General features: G+C 46.9%; 1 protein-coding gene across 8 annotated transcripts in view; it reads left to right on the plus strand.

Moving 5' to 3' along the window:
• Positions 1–16,252, plus strand: part of MTMR1 (myotubularin related protein 1) — a 65,399-nt gene continuing 49,147 nt past the window's right edge. For 6 of the 8 annotated variants that reach the window (XM_045472171.1, XM_045472167.1, XM_045472168.1 and 3 more), the window contains exons 1-2: positions 23–332; positions 6,533–6,638. In XM_045472171.1, the coding sequence (XP_045328127.1) occupies positions 136–332; positions 6,533–6,638 (303 nt within the window). In that variant the 5' untranslated portion in view covers positions 23–135. Of the gene's footprint in view, positions 333–6,532; positions 6,639–16,252 lie in introns of all 8 variants that reach the window. The other 2 variants (XM_045472173.1, XM_045472175.1) reach the window with 2 other exon arrangements.

Here is a 16,252-nt window from a genome sequence, read left to right on the forward strand (position 1 = left end):
TAGCGCGGGGCCGCCAGGTGACAGCTAATGGCGGCGGCCGCCTGAGCCGGCGGGCGGCGCGGCACGGCGGCGGGCCCTTCCGGGCGCCGCTCCCCACTCGCTGGGGCTTCCCCGCGGCGGCGGGCCCGGCGCGCCATGGACAGGCCGGCGGCGGCGGCGGCGGCGGCGGCAGCGGCGGCGGCAGCAGCAGCAGCGGCGGCGGCAGCGGCGGCAGCGGGCAGCGAGGGCGGCGGGGGCCCGGGCCCGGTGCCGGCGGGCGGCAGGAGGCCTCCTCGGGGCGCGGGGGCCCCTGCCGCCGGCTCCCGGCAGCCCAGCGTGGAGACCCTGGACAGGTAAGCGGGACCCGGGCCGCCAGGGCCTCCGCGCCCCGACCCCCGAGGGCCCCGCGCGCCGCGCCGACGAGGCCGGGGTGGGGCGTGCCCCCCTCCTTGCCCCTCTCCGTGCCCGGCCGGGTCCTTCCCACCCCTCGACGAGACCCCGGACCCTGCCCCCACGTCCCAGGGCCGCGCACCTGGCTCACTTCCGCCTCGCGGGCTGGGGCTCCCTGCACCCCGAGGGGCTTCGCCGCTGTCAAGCCTTTTACGTTCCCCTTCCAGCCGCACCTTGGAGACGCGGCCACCCGGCCCTTGGGGGGAAATTTCACCCGGGGGCTCTCTTTTAGCGCGGCCTTCCCTTCTGGGGTTGGAAGACCAAAATCCCGCCGCGCTGCTTGGGAGTCTTTGATGGTGGGGTTGGGAGTGGGGACTGGGGCACTCAACCCCGTGGGTGTTGGAGGTGGTGCAGATGGAGGCAAAGTTACCCTGCTTTGAAAAGCTGGGATGGAAAACTTTCAAACTGCTTCCGATGCAAGAACACACGGTCGTTTACTTTCAGCCCTTCACATTTTGAAGGAACGCGGTTGATTGTTTTCACGAACACAGAAGCCTACCACTGGTTCTTAGGCAGTTGCAGAGCCAATATCAATCAGAAGTATAAACTGACCACGTCCAGCCGGGAGGGCCACCCTAAGGCTCCGAGGACAAGGGATGGGTTATCCCGTAGCCCAGAATATCCAGTTTTCCCACATGTTGGCCATTTCGCCAACCGGGGGGGGGGGGGGGGGGGGTGCGGTTAGGCAAGGGATAGTGTGGTAAGGCAGCTGGGTGAGTGTCAGATGCTCGTTCTTGCCTGTGTTAGTCATAGCAGTGAGCTGAACTTTGGGGAGTTTCCTGAAGCATAGGAAAAACTAGAAACACTCCCTTTGTTTCTCCCTCCGTGTAATTACAATGTAGTCTGGTAAATCAATGAGCCTAGTGATCAACTTCACTGAGAACTAACCACAGCTAAGGTAGAACGGGGAGGGGTCAGGGTTCCACTCATTTGCAGACATTCTACAATGTATGAGGACCTGGAAAGTTAGAGAATAATACAAGATGGGGTTTGCTCTCTGGGTTACCATTTAGTGAAGAATGCAAACAAACCAGTCATTTAAATCGGATGTAGTGAGTGCTAGGGTAGAGGTCAGCACAGAAGTGCTCTGGATGGGGTGCGTGTGCATGGGAATCATCTGAGAAGCTTTCTAAGAGCTCCACGTGAGCAGGCCCCACACCTAAGGCTTCAGGAGTTAATATTTTTCAAAAACCCTCTGCAGACTCCATTGTGATGCGCTGCACTGTGGGCACACGGAGGTGGGGTGCTTGATTTATTATTTAGTCTGGGGTGGGGGGTGGGACACTATGGGCAGTTAAGGGAAGGAGGCCTTCTGAGGAAGCTGATATTTGAACTGAGTGGTGAGGAATGAGAAGTTAGCCAGGGGACAGGGTGGGGAGGGCTTTTTGGCCTAGGGAGTGGAATGTGCAGTCATGCAGGCGATGCTGGATATGCGGAACTGGTAACGCCAGAAGACGTGTGGGAAGGCGGGGGCCCGATCTCGAAGGGGCTTGGGTGCCTTCCTAGGGAATTGTGCCATTATCTTCTGTGCCGTGCTTCTCAGAGCCTGATTCTGTGTACCCTGTGTAGGAATCACCTCCAGTGTTTGATGTAAATGCAGAGTGTTGGATCCCACCCTAAGTCTAGTCAGTCCACATCTGGGGTAGAGCCTAAAATTGTGTACTTTCGCCAAGTACCTGTAGCTGCAAGAAGGTTGTTCCAGGTGGTCTCTCTTGCCCAGGATGGTACTGGCTTAGTAGTTGGACTGGTATGATTAATAACAGCGTCGTCCTTCAACTCACCATAGTGTCTTGGTTTGGAAAGGAAATTAAATGGTCCCTTAGCGATGGGGATCACGAAAGGATTTCCATCAGGTGAGATTTCCATCAGGATGGGATTGACATTTGAGAACATTTGCTCTGCGGAGGTGTGGTGAATGGACCGGAGGTGGGCAGTCTTCTTGAGTAGCTTATGGAAAAGCTAATCACTCACTTATTCTGTGAATCTGAGTGCCTGCTCTGTGTCAGGCACTGTGTGGGGCCTGAGGATTTGGCAGGCAACAGACACACAAATCGCTGCCCTGGTGGAGAGTCTGTTTGGTGAGAGACAGACAAAACACAAGTAAACTGTATCTTCTGTTAGGTGGTGGCAGGTGCTAGGGGGACAAAGTAAGTTGGGAGGGGAGGAGGAGGTGTTGGGGGTCTGCAGTCTGGGGGCAAATTGGAATGTGATGTAGGATGGTCAGGGAAAGTCTGGCTGAGAAAAGTGACATTTGAATAATGCCCCTAAAGAAGGAAGGGGTCCAGTCCTACAGATATTAGGGGCAACAGCATTCCAGGCACAGACCTGTGTACCCTGGGGTAGGAGTGTGAGTGAAGTGTGCCAGGATCAGCAAAGAGACCAATGTCGTTAGTAGAGAGGGAGCTAGGAAGAGAGCAGTAGGGGTCGAGGTCAGAGAGGTCACAGGGGCAGATGGTGGAGAGTCATGGGGAGCTACTGGGACTTTTGAAGCCGAGGAGTGACATACTCTGGTGTAGATTTCAGTAAGCTCTCTGGCTGCTGTGTGGCCGACAGACTGAAAGGGGAAGGGGTTGAAGCAGAGGGACTAGCAAGTAGGAGACCACTATTGTGGTTATCCAAGGGAGAGAGCATGGTGGCTTACAGCAGAGGGGTAGAGGACAGGAGATGTTGTCAGGTTGTGGATATAATTTGAGGAAAACCCACAGGGTAGAGCCAGTATGGTTTGCTGAAGATTGGTTGTTGGATAGGAGGGAAGAATCAAGATGCCAAGAGTTTTGGCTTGTAGGAAAATGGTGTTGCAGAGATGGAGAAGCCTTTGAATGGAACACAGGAAATTAGCAGGGTCTCAGGTCTGGACATAGTTACGAGATGCCAGTTGTATATCCCAGAGCAGAGGTCAGAGAGGTGGTTGGTTTATATGGGTTTGGAGCTCAGGGGTGTTGTCTGAGGTGGAGACCTGAATTTGGGAGTCATCGGCCTAGAGATAGGGCCTAAATTCAGGCGACAGGAGGAGGACAGAATGGTAGGTGTGTGGAAGAGGGTCTTGCAATGGGAATTGAGCAAGGTGCATTGTCATGATACCAACCCATGGGAGTGACATGGCTTGGTGAGTGAGTGTGAGAGTGAAGTGAAGTGGGGGGTGGGCTCCAAGGTAGACTCCAGCTTTTGGGTGTGGGGTACCCTGGTAACTGGCTGTGCCCTTCCCTGACTTAGGCAACACAGGGCTGGGAGAATGGGTTGTGTGCTGAGCCACCTGTGCTGGCTTCGACAGGTCGAGTTGGCAGGCTCTCAGGATCGACTAGGACAGATGTCTCATTGGATTGTGGGCATCCAGATCCGGGGAATCCAGGTTGGAGAAACAAAGCTGCGCTCGCCCAGGCTGCGAGTGGTTCTTTTTTTTTTTTATTTTTTTTTAACGTTTTATTCATTTTTGAGACAGAGAGAGACAGAGTGTGAGTGGGGGAGGGGCAGAGAGAGAGGGAGACACAGAATCCGAAGCAGGCTCCAGGCTCTGAGCTGTCAGCACAGAGCCCGATGCGGGGCTCGAAGTCACGGACCGCGAGATCATGACCTGAGCCGAAGTCAGATGCTTAACCGACCGAGCCACCCAGGCGCCCCTGCGAGTGGTTCTTAATACCAAGAGTGAGGTGGGAGATTGTACAGAGGGATCCTGGCCTGCCTTCTTTGATCTGTTGTCACGACAGACTGTGATTCATACTCTTCTTTGAAGAGTGACTCACAGAATGGCACCTGGCTCTATCCGCCAGCTTCAGCCTGGCCCCCAGGGACTGGGGAGCCCTCCCCTCTCTCCTGCATACTGTACTTCATGACAACAGAGCTGCGGTCCTGCAAGAGGATGTGGCTTGCTGAAGGTCGCAGAGATAGCTGGTAACAGGAACAGGACTCAGAGCCAAGCCTGCTGTCTAGCAGCCCAGTGTGCCATGCTGTTTGTGACTGTGTTGGCCAGGACACTTCTGGTTGCGAGTGACAAAATCAAATCACTCTAGCTTGAGCCAAAAGGTCAGATCTCGGCGCACATCACTGCTGCACACGAGGAAAGATGGCAGTGGGCACACTTGAAGCCGGAGCTGCACACAGCGTTGTCGGGACTCCTCCTGTCTTGTCTCTTCTTGTCCTGCTCCTTATCTCTGTGGGTTCCTCAAGGTGCTGGGGGAGAGGAGTAACCTGCAGCAGTGCCGGGGGTGGATCTGTGCAGCTTGGGATCTGAGAGGAAAGACTGGGACTGGCCTGGCCTGGGTCACTCCCCTGCAGGTGGGCTCAGGAGGAGCAGGGGGTCAGCCCCCCTCTGCCTCCCGAACAGTATCCTGTGAAGTGGGGAGGGGCGGGCCCCCCACAGTAGATAAGGGTCCTTATCAGAAGGAGGGAAGGATGTTGGGCGGATGGTAGCAACAGGTCACCCACACTGGGTGACCAGGCGGGTTCCTGCTATTAGATTTGCAGTCAGGGGTGGGTGCTGGTAGCGTGACAAGAAGAGTGGGACGTAACCAGAAATAAAGGGGACTTAGCCTTTAAAAACAAAACTAAAGGGTGCCTGGATGGCTCAGGCAGTTAAGCATCTCACTGTTGATCGTGGCGCAGGTCACAATCTCACAGTCATGAGATTGAGCCCTGCTTCGAGCTCTACACTGACAGTGCAGAGCCTGCTTGGGATTCTCTCTCTGCCCCTCCTCTGCTCATGTTCTCTTTCTCTCATAGTAAATAAATAAACTTTTTCAAAAATGCTAAAAGAAAACTGAAAAAGAAACTAAAATCCCTCCTCTTTCCCTCCTCTCTTCTTTTAAATTGTACTAAGTAGGTTCTTGACACATGATAGGAATGTCTGCCCATTCATTGCATGTTTGAACTTATGTTTGCAGACCCACAGCTAACCACTGGGCTCCCTTAACCCGAGGCTATAATTTAGATCACTAGTAGAGAACACTGGATATCTTCCTTTCACTATTTAGCTTATTTTACATACTGCCTAGGGGTTCCAGTTTTTTCTGTCTTTCTAATACATGAATGTGGCTTTAACTAGTGATGCGATTTTTCCAGGTCTGGAACCTTCTTTAGAGAGAAAGCCACCTGCAGGGTAAACTTTCATAAGCATCTTTTGCCCTTCCTTCAGGGCTGCGATGAGGAGCCGCATTCCCTCACGTGATTCCCGCACGCTCCTAGTCTGCTTATGTGTTCCTTTAAGTCAGGCGGACACAGCCTGCCCACTTACCAGTCATGGGACCTTGGTCAAACGCTGGAGTCTCACTTTGGTCATCTGTAAGATGGGTCACTATGAGGCCCAGGTTTCCCTTTAGAGCACCATGCAAGTGGAAGATGCCATTTTCCTTGCATCGTCGCGTTCTCATATGGGGCAGTGGCTGGAGTCTGTGGCGCTGGCCTCCGCTTTGCCTTCCGGTTCAGTGAGTTTGGCACTGTTGGCTGCGCCGTGTCTTGGAAGCCTCAGTGAAGCTGGAGCCAGGCCCGCCGCTTTATCGGGCACGTCACCTCTGTGCCTCGGTTTTCTCACCTCAGAAACACGTTGGCTACTCCCCGCCTCCGTTTCACACTGTGGTCGTGAGGCTCTGATAGCCCAACAGACCGGAAGAGCCTTCGTGAGCTGTCAGCGCACTGACAGAAATGCAAGGTGGCATGACGACTGTGTGCAGGATGGCATTTGTCTAGTCTGTTCTTTTTACAGTCACATCATCAACTGTGTTCCCTTAAAAGTCTATTTGAAAAATACAACACCGTAAGATAAATATTTCGCTTTAGAATTAATATTCTGTGTACATTACATTAACAATACTCTGTACAATTGTAATATAGTAAAATTCCATTAAATGATAGAGAATAATATGCCTAACTGTCTAACGCCTAGACTCTTAAACTTAGAACAATTGGTTGATTCATTTTAAAATCAACCTGGAACCTAATCTTACTTCCTGGTTGTCAGTATTTCAGTTCTTATATTAAATGTAAAGATAACCAAGTAGTCTGTTTGTTTTCTAAAAAAAGAAATGTACATATATCCCCAGTCAGTACTCATTTTTTTTTTTTCATGGAGAGCTGACGTCTTAAAATATTTTAATCACACTATTTCTTTTAGTCCTACAGGATCACATGTTGAATGGTGTAAACAGCTTATAGCTGCTACAATTTCTAGTCAGATTTCAGGTTCAGTGACATCAGAAAATGTATCCAGAGACTACAAGGTAAGCAGCATTGAGTCCTTAATTCATTTTCAATGTACCAAGAAGCTTTGCATTTTTAATTTCAGTGAGACTTTGGCCCCTTGATGTTCAACAGACATTTGTTTGGGAACAAGGGTGAAAGGTTCTCTGTTGTTAGATCTGAACTTTAGAGGAGAACTTTTACCAGGATCCACTAGATGTACTCATGGTTTTCAATTGAGAGGAAAAGCTGTCTTTAGATTGCGATCATTTTTCTAAAAAAATCTAGTTCCATTTTGTTATTTTATTATATATTGTATTTTTACCTTTTATTATTACAAAATGCCTCTATTTTCCTCGATGGTATTCTGAATTTCAGAAAACGTCTAATGGACCATACTTCCCAACTTCACAGTTTGTTTCTGTATTTAGGTGTTCCCAGTGGGTATTCAGCACTAACACATGGTACTGCAATGTAAAAACACTTGCACAACTCCAGACTATTGTATGGGCAGCTTCGTTTTTTAGTCCTTAATTTGGATTCTCTGTTTATTGTAAAGTTAACAGTGATAAGCTCCTTGTCAGCAGAAACAGGGGCTCTTTTTACTCATCAGTACTTCCCCAGCACGATCCTGGAATATAACACGTGCTCAGTAAATACTTGTTGAATCGATTAACAAATAAAAAATGTATGTGCTCCATCTTTGTTAAGGGTAAGACTAACCTTGTTTTAATGTCAGTCAACGATTAAGCCATGCTTACATTGCAGTAATGGTGTTTGCTTGAATTGACGTTTCAGTTTCTTATAGTTATCTTTGCCTGCTAGTAAAAGAGAATTGATTTTCACAAGTATAGGTGAGCTACATTTAGTATCGCGGACTACCCTCAGTCAACAGTCTCTCAAAATCATGGTCCTTGCCAGGTGCCAAGGCTTACAAACAGTTCAAGAACTACAATAAAGATCCTAATTAAGGGGCGCCTGGGTGGCGCAGTCGGTTAAGCGTCCGACTTCAGCCAGGTCACGATCTCGCGGTCCGTGAGTTCGAGCCCCGCGTCGGGCTCTGGGCTGATGGCTCAGAGCCTGGAGCCTGTTTCCGATTCTGTGTCTCCCTCTCTCTCTGCCCCTCCCCCGTTCATGTTCTGTCTCTCTCTGTCCCAAAAATAAATAAACGTTGAAAAAAAAAATTAAAAAAAAAAAAAGATCCTAATTAATTCTTTTTATTTTATTTTATTTTTTATTTTTTTTTAACGTTTATTTATTTCTTTTTGAGACAGGGAGAGACACAGCATGAACAGGGGAGGGGCAGAGAGAGGGAGACACAGAATCTGAAGCAGGGTCCAGGCTCTGAGCCGTCAGCCCAGAGCCCGACGCAGGGCTCGAACTCACGGACCGCGAGATCGTTACCTGGCTGAAGTCGGACGCTTAACCGACTGAGCCACCCAGGCGCCCCCCTAATTAATTCTTAATACATGCTCCTTGCTTAAGGGCTCTGGCCTCCGTTCCTCTCCTCTCTGTCTCATAATGCACCAAGTGCAGAAAGTGACTCAAGAGGCCATGTAATTGAAATCTGGCTATCCTGCTGTACTTGCTTCATCCAAGCCATCCAGTGCCTTTGATTAGGTCTACCGAAGGGAAGCGGGGCTGCATATTAGTAGAAGTTGGGTAATCTGTTCAGCCAGAAGAGTGACAGTATGTCACTCTCACTAGGTTTCCCTGCTGTCTGGTTTTCATGTTTGTCCACGGTGGAGCAGCTGGAGTTCCTGGGGTTCCAAACCCAGCTGGGCAAACATGCCGTCCCCAGGTGGGAGGAGCGTTTGCTGTATCACTGATGCCTGCGTGGCGGATCACTGAGCAGCTCCTGAACCCACCGGTCCCGGTTGCCCTGTTGCCCCCATCTTAGCTGAGAAACTGCTCCGCTGACTGGAGAGGCTCAAGAACCCATATTAAAAGAGAATAGCTCTCAGGCCTTGGAATAATTTTCTTTACTGACATTTATGACTTAACTGTAATGTTTTCATTATGGTTGAATATTTGTTAGTGTTGTGTGGGTTCAATAAAAGATCACATAGCTCTGTAACCTCTACATTAGTAGATCAGACTGAATCTGTACTTTAACATGAAGCAACTAAGTTTTGTTAATTTTAGTCTATTTACAAATTTTGTGCAGCAGAATTAGCTCACGTTGGAATGGTTTAACAGATGGCATTCAGAAAAAAATATGAGGCTTTTCTATATTTTGTAAGTTGAATTTTAGGTATCTGCATCAGGTCATGGCTAAAGCTTTTGATGAATTATTATAAGAGAACATGTTTTATAATTGTGTTCGTTATATTTGCTCTGTAGCCAAGTCTGCAAAGTCAGTGTTCAGTTAATAATTCAGGAGTTGTTTTCTTCCAGAAGAGAGTATTTTAAGTAATAAAAGTGTAAAGTGTTTCTAAACCACAAGGATAATTTTATGCGCTACTTAGAAAGTAGTTCTTAAAATCAGAGTACCCAAGACGGGCCTCTGGGATACCTCTGGCATGGGAGCCATTGCATGGGGTTTTTCCTGATGGTCCAGCTACAGTTCCTTGAGGACCTAATTTTCAGTCGTCAGTCAATAATATTTCAGATTATCTACTGTGCGAATATTTTATTTGAAATACACACTCAGTATGGGGGTTGATTTATTATAGGTTAAACTCAGGGTCAGCAATTCAATGGGAGCAGATGTTTATATGAACACTTGGCATCTTGACTTGAAATGCTGATTCTTTTGTGTTGTGGGCTGCTGAGGGTGGGTCTACATCCTCTTCCTCATCAACCCCTGAGCACACATTGGGGTCTATGGTTTTGTAATACTTTTGGGCATATAATCCATTGCAGCCTTAAAACAACCAAATAAGGTAGCTTTTATTATAATCATCATTTAACAGATGAGGAAACCAAGACTCGGAGACATGAAATGACTTGCTTAATATCACATAGTTAGACTTGGGATTGTTCAGTAGGATGACTATTCTGTTGATAAGCTAGAGTGAGTTTTAAAAACAAATTTCCCCCTGCCCTGTCCACTGTTTTTCAGAATGTGGCCTTTGGGTTTTCCCATAGCAGCGCTCCTTAGGGTGCTTGCAAACATGCAGCTTCTGTGGTCCCCATCCTACCCAGTGAGTCACAGTCACTGCAGGTGTGGAATCAAGAGGCTCAAATATTTCTTATGTATAGTAACACTAGGTTTCCTAGCTTTATAGCTCTTGAAATTGGTGATGGGACCATGCATCTCAGGAAAATTCCTACATATCTAAATAATTAGCAACTCATGTTAGGTTGTGGAGAATAATTGTTTTATTATTTATATCATAAATTGACAGTAGGCTCAGGGTCACATCACTCACCCAAACTGTGGTAAGAATATTGCTTTTATCACAAGATAAATTTAGATGGCATGTCCATATGGACATGTTTTCACAGTTATGTAATTATTTTAAATATGTGCTAGAAAAAATAGCACATTACACTTGTGATTTAATGGATGTTATATAGGCAAAGTATGAAAACGGAGTGGACTTAAAGTCACTATAAATGTAAATAATAATATTCGTGTAGGCAATGTACAGATATGGCAAACCAACCTTGTAGAGGCCATATACGAAATGACAGAAGTTTGGGAGACATTGTCCCAGCTGAAAGATTAAATAGCTATTATGTTGGATTATGGATCAGCTAAATTAATAAATGTGTGCTTTAATACCAAGTCACCGTGAAGACTTGCCTGGCTGTGAAGACTAGTAGAGATGTAATAAAATGTTTTGTTTTGTCTCATCCCCCCCAACCCCCTCTCTGCACCCCGCTACTGACTCAACCCAATTGCTTTTCACTTTTACTGGACTAACAAAGAGTCTCCCTCTTGAATTTGTCAAAGATGTTAAGAACAGGATCTGAATGCAATGTTCCATAGATTAGATGAAATAATATGGTTATAAATTGTGGCAAAACTTAATAGCCATCAGTACAAGTGACATCATCATCACCATCACCATCCCTCTCTGCCTCTCCTTGTCCATGTACACACAGTAGCTAGATGTCTTCTGTAAACATTCTGAAGTAAACGGAGAAAATAGAGAGGATCCTGTACTAAGTTTAATCATTTAGCAAGTTAGTACAGTTTAAATTCTGGATCCTAAACAAAAACTTGCAGAAGGGCTTTGGAGGGAAGTAAGAAGCAGTGCATGGGAAAGGCTTCATTATGCTTGAGCTGGGTTTTAGTCAATACTGCTTGAGTACTAATGTATGTGAAGGGAAGCTCGAGCATGATCTTTCAGAATCCATGGCCTCATGATCTATGTATTAAATCAGAGTTTGCAAATGTCTGCAAGCTAGACAGAAATGGGAGGGGGCAGTGCAGAACTGGAGAGAACAGCATGTCCCCTTAAAAACATTTGAAGAAAAACCTGCTACTGCCTGGTTGAGCACGAGGCCTCCGTTTTGTAACCACTGCCGTGGAAAAGTGCTGTCCTCTCTCTCAGGGATACTTGAGGGAAAAAATTATTTCTTAAAAATGTCAAGATTTCGTAAGTCAGAGAAAGACGAATACCATATGATTTCACTCATATGTGGAATTTAAGAAACAAAACAGATGAACGTGGCAGGGGGTGGGGGGAGGACAAAAGAGAGAGGCAAACCATAAAACAGACCCTTAACCATAGAGAACAAACTGGTGGTTGCCAGAGTGGAGGTGGGGGGTATGAGTTAAATGAATGATGGGGATTAAGGAACACTTGTGATGAGCACCGGGTGTTGTATGGAAGTGTTGAATCGCTATTATTATACACCTGAAACTAATATTACACTGTTAACAAATTTAAAAACTTAACCCCAAGATTTCAGCTTCTGCTTCTGGAAAGACGGAGCAAATGTATTTTTTCTTATTCTTCCTGCTAAGTACAACCAAAAGCCGTGGACATTTGCTACACAATAAACATAAGAGTGCCCTGAGAGGTAGAAGAAGGCAGACTGGTTAGGGACCTCAGGACCCCAGGAATGACACGATGGTGAGTCCCTGGGTTCTGTTTCTGCCACGGATGTCCCAGACTTGTTGCTGAAGAAGCCAGCAACTCAGAAATGCCAGTGGGCACAGACAACAAAAGCCTACTCTCTCAAGCCAAAGGACCAGGAAGGAGACAGCTTAGCAGAAAGAAAACTTTTAAACACTAACCACTGTACTCCAGCCAGACACCACAGAAAAAGTTGTGGCCCCACACCCACCCTACCAACAAAGGCCAAGTCAGGAGCCTAGAATTCCCACCCTTGCCAGGCTGCAATGAGGCACACTAGACTCCTGCGGTGGTAATGTCAGAAGAAGCCCAATGGAGAGTCAGGCTTTCACCGCCGCCCATCGGTAAGGAGGCTGTGCCTCCCCTGTGCTGTTAGCGGAGGCCGTGTCAGGGGCAGTAACCAGGTATCCCTGCCCTACCACTGCCAGCCGGGTATCCATGGAAGCCTGAAAAGGGGCTGGAACTCTTGCACTGACCCAGCAGGAGCCAGGAATCCCCCATCTGGTGTCAGCAGCGGCTGAGTGGGGAACCTGGACTTCTGCCCCTACCTGGCTATAATGACGTGGTCCCCCCGCTTGTGCTGGAGCAGTGTCACAGAAAGCGAGCTAAAACCGATGGTTTAAATAAGACCCAAACTATGAAAAAAGAGAATCAATAGGTGGCAAAACTGAGATGACAGGTGTTAGAATTATGTGAAAATGATTTTATTAAATGTTTATTTGAGAGAGAGCGTGAGCAGGTCAGGAGAAGAAAGAGAGGGAGAGAGAGAATCCCAAGCAAGTTCTGTGCCATCAGCATGGAGCCCGACGCAGAGCTTGAACCCACGAACTGTGAGATCATGACCTGAGCCGCAATCAACAGTCGGACACTTAACCGACTGAGCCACCCAGGCACCCCTGAAAATTATTTTCAAGATGCCATCATAAAGTTACATCATACGATTACAAATATGCTTGAAACAATGGAAACATAGTGAAAGAAAAGAAATAGTTTCAGCAAAGGAAAAGGAGATAGAAGAAGAACCAAATGGGAATTTTAAAACTGAGAAATACAATAACGAAAATTAAAAAAACCCTCAATGAATGGGTTCAATAGAAGAGAGGAAAGAGAAAAGAATTGGATGGGTCTTAAGGGAATTAACACTGAGCCAAAAATGCTACTCACTAAAGGTCACATACTATATAATTCCATTTATGTAACAGTCTTCAAATGACAGAATTATAGTCATGAACAGATTAGTGGTTGCCAGGGGGTAAGAAGGGGAGGGGTGGTGAGGGAAGTAGATGTGGCTATAAAAGGGCAACAGTAGGGGTCCTCCTGGTGATGAAATTGTTCTGCATCTGAATTGTATCCGTGTCAATTTCCTGGTTCTGCCATTGTTCTATAGTCCCAATATGCTGCCATTGGGAACATTGAGTCTACAGTTATCTCAAAATTAAAATTTAAGTTTTAAAAAATCAAGATTTTTGCAGACTGCTGAATGATTCTATATTACATGTAAAATAATTTTGATTAATATGTATAACAACTCATGATATATCAGAAGTATTATTTAAGTGAAACATAAAGTTATGTTAGTAAAGATCTTAGAATTTAGTTGGTGAAAGGATATCGACAATTATCCTTGTACTGGTTCATGTTTCATCGAGGATGGAATTGGACTGCTCCTTCATCACGTTTCCTGGAGGGCTTTAGAGAGTGGAAAGTGATGGTTTCAGGTTAGAGTTTGACAAAGGGCACCAGGCAGGGTTCAGGTGTGGCTAGTTTCCCAAACACCAGGGTTGTATTTTGATGACTAAAGATTTTTTTATTAGCCTGGCGATGCCTGGGTGGCTCAGTTGGTTAAGCATCTGACTCTTGATTTCTGCTCAGGTCATGATCTCGTGGTTCCTGGGATCGAGCCCTGAGATGTGGTGAGAGGAGTGAGGAGGGCAGAGCAGGACATTCAGGGCGTTAAGCTTTGAGGGCCTTTGTCAGCCTCCTTCAGAAGGGGAACAGGTCTAGGTGGGGCCCTATTGAGGTTAAGAACATGGGAGGTAAAACCAACCAGCCTGGGTTTGAATTCCTACTCTTGTGTTGCCGGCCCTGTGACATTGGGTAAGTTACTTCACCGCTTGCTGCCTCGGTTTCCTCATTTGTCACATGGGGATAATAGTATCTCCTCAGTGGCTGGGAGGGTTGGGAGGGTTGAGATAACACGTGTAAAGCATTTAGCACAGCACCTGGCGTACGGTGGACCCTCAACTGCTTGTTGGTATTTATATCACTGGCACTGTCTGTGTTTGAAAACTTCCTGAAATACTGCCACGCTGTTGGAGATTTAGGGGTGTCACCTATTATAAAGAATTAAGATGGGAGCCAAGCAGAGATCGACACAGTAATTGATCAAAGCTGGCTTAGAGGGCCTGGCTTAGGGGCAAGGCCACAGTGTGCCCAGAGCTCAAGACAGTCACCCAGAGGCAGCTGCGGACACCTGGGGCCTCTTCCTCAGGATAGGGCTCACACGGGCCAACTCACCACCAGCCAGGGAGGCCAGGCGGTACCCTCCTGGCAGACTGGCGCACAGAGCCCAGAGAGCCCAGAGGGTCAAAGAGGAGCACACCGGCTCCCTTATCAAGAGTGGGTGGTCAGCGGGACCCCTCACCTCTCTGGTGAGGAGTGTCCCAAAGGAAGACTTGAAAAGAACCTGAGAGCAGAGGGAGTTTAAGCCCCGGTGTAAACTTTTATACAAATTTAAATCTTGGGGCTTATCTGTGGAAAAATTCACCGTTTCCCTCTCTGCTACTCACCCTATACACTTTGAGCCCTTTTGATGCGAGATGTGTGGGTTTTTTCCCCACACTGGCCAATTCAACACCAGCCGGGTGTCCTATGGTTCAGTTCAGTTCTGACACCAACTGGGAGTAACTACAGACCCCACAGCTTAAGGTGTCAGTCCCACTAGATCGTCCCTCACTTCAGACACCAAATGAAAGTAGTGGGCCCCTAGGTTCCCCACGACTTCTGCCCAGCTTGGCTACAAATTGGCAGTCCCCAGGACCCCCCTCCTTGATTTTTCTCGTTGGCCAGAACAGCTCACAGAGCTCAGGGAAACACTAAATTAGGCTTACCACCTTATTACAGGACATGACAAGGGAGGCAGATGGACAGCCAGATGAAGAGCTACATAGGGCAGGGTCTGGGAGGGTCCTGAGTGCAGCAGCTTCTGTCCCCGTGGACTTGGGATGCACCACTCTCATGAGTATTTGTTTATGATGTAGCTTCTGTTGAAGGAAAAACAATAAAGGAACTAAAAATTAAAGTGTCCATCAGCAGAGATGGGGAGGTGAGGTAGGAGTTTGAGAAAGTATTTTCTCACCTTTTAGAGTGGGAGGTCAACAGAAACTGTTAGAAGTCAAAATATCAAGAATTAGAGGTGTCACCATATTTACAGTTATGCAGGCATCCCTCAGTGAAAAATCGGTCCAGTTAAATATGGTTATCACTAGGGCATGAATATGCTCAGAGAGGGGAGACTTTCTTTTGAGTTTTTTATTGCTACCTGTGCCCCATTTTGAGTTGTATAGTAACATAAGCATGTATTTTCTTGATTTTGTACTTTCTTGAGGTGTAATTCACATTCTTAAGTATATGATTTGATATGTTTTGATAGGTACACACTTGTGAAACTATCACTGCAATTAAGAGGATAAATATATCGCCCCCTCCTCCAAATAAAAGAAAGCCAGATTTAGGTTTTTTTTAATATAGTCTATATTTAGGAATTTATGGGCTTTAATTCTCTTTGGGCTACAGCATGACTTAATTTAGAACCTTTTTTTTTTACTTCAAGGGGTATTCTAATGATGATACAGTGATTTTTTTGAAGTCTGTAGTGTTGTATTCATGTGATCTTCTTATGTATCCTGAGTAAAACCTATAAAGGTAATAAGAACCTCTGGTGATTTTTTTTTTTTAATGATCTGTTTCCCATAGAACGTCTAGTGGTTAGATGGTGGGATTACAGACTTTGGATTGGGGAATACACACTCAAGTCTTCCTTGCTTTCCAAAGGCTCATCTGTTCTCGGAGGTGTTTACTCCAGGCAGAGCTTCCCGAATGCATACACTGCACGCTTGAGTAGGAGTCACAGGCTAGTGTGTAGGAATAACATGCCTCCATTTAATAAAGCTTGGCTTCTCCTCCCCTTCCCTCCCCCCTGCCCTCCCAGCACTTCCTCCCACCTGCGGCTGCCCCTTCCGCATACAGTGGGAGTTAGGGTGAGAGGTGGGCACATCAGGGAGTTTCAATTTGGAGTCCGGAGTGCGAGTTGGAAACAGAATTTCTGTAGAAACCAGCCTAAGATTTATGGTTCAGTACGCTTCATGATGCCATTAGTGCCAACAGCTGAGCTGTGCTCTGGGTCAAACGTGGGGGCTTTTGTGGTTTTTGGGTTCCCTTTTGTTTTGTTTCTGTGGGCTGGTCTGGGAGCAGAACCGACGTTTTGTATCATTGTTTCTATGGGGAAAATGCCTTCAGTGTTCCAAACAGGCACACAAAACTTTTGAAACACTGCCTGTTCGGAGGCTTATAATGGTACTTGCCAGAAGGGGTTTGTGTTTAAAATAATGTAGTTTGTCTTC

This window comes from Leopardus geoffroyi, chromosome X (genome assembly GCF_018350155.1).
Source record: "Leopardus geoffroyi isolate Oge1 chromosome X, O.geoffroyi_Oge1_pat1.0, whole genome shotgun sequence".
Lineage (NCBI taxonomy): Eukaryota > Metazoa > Chordata > Mammalia > Carnivora > Felidae > Leopardus > Leopardus geoffroyi.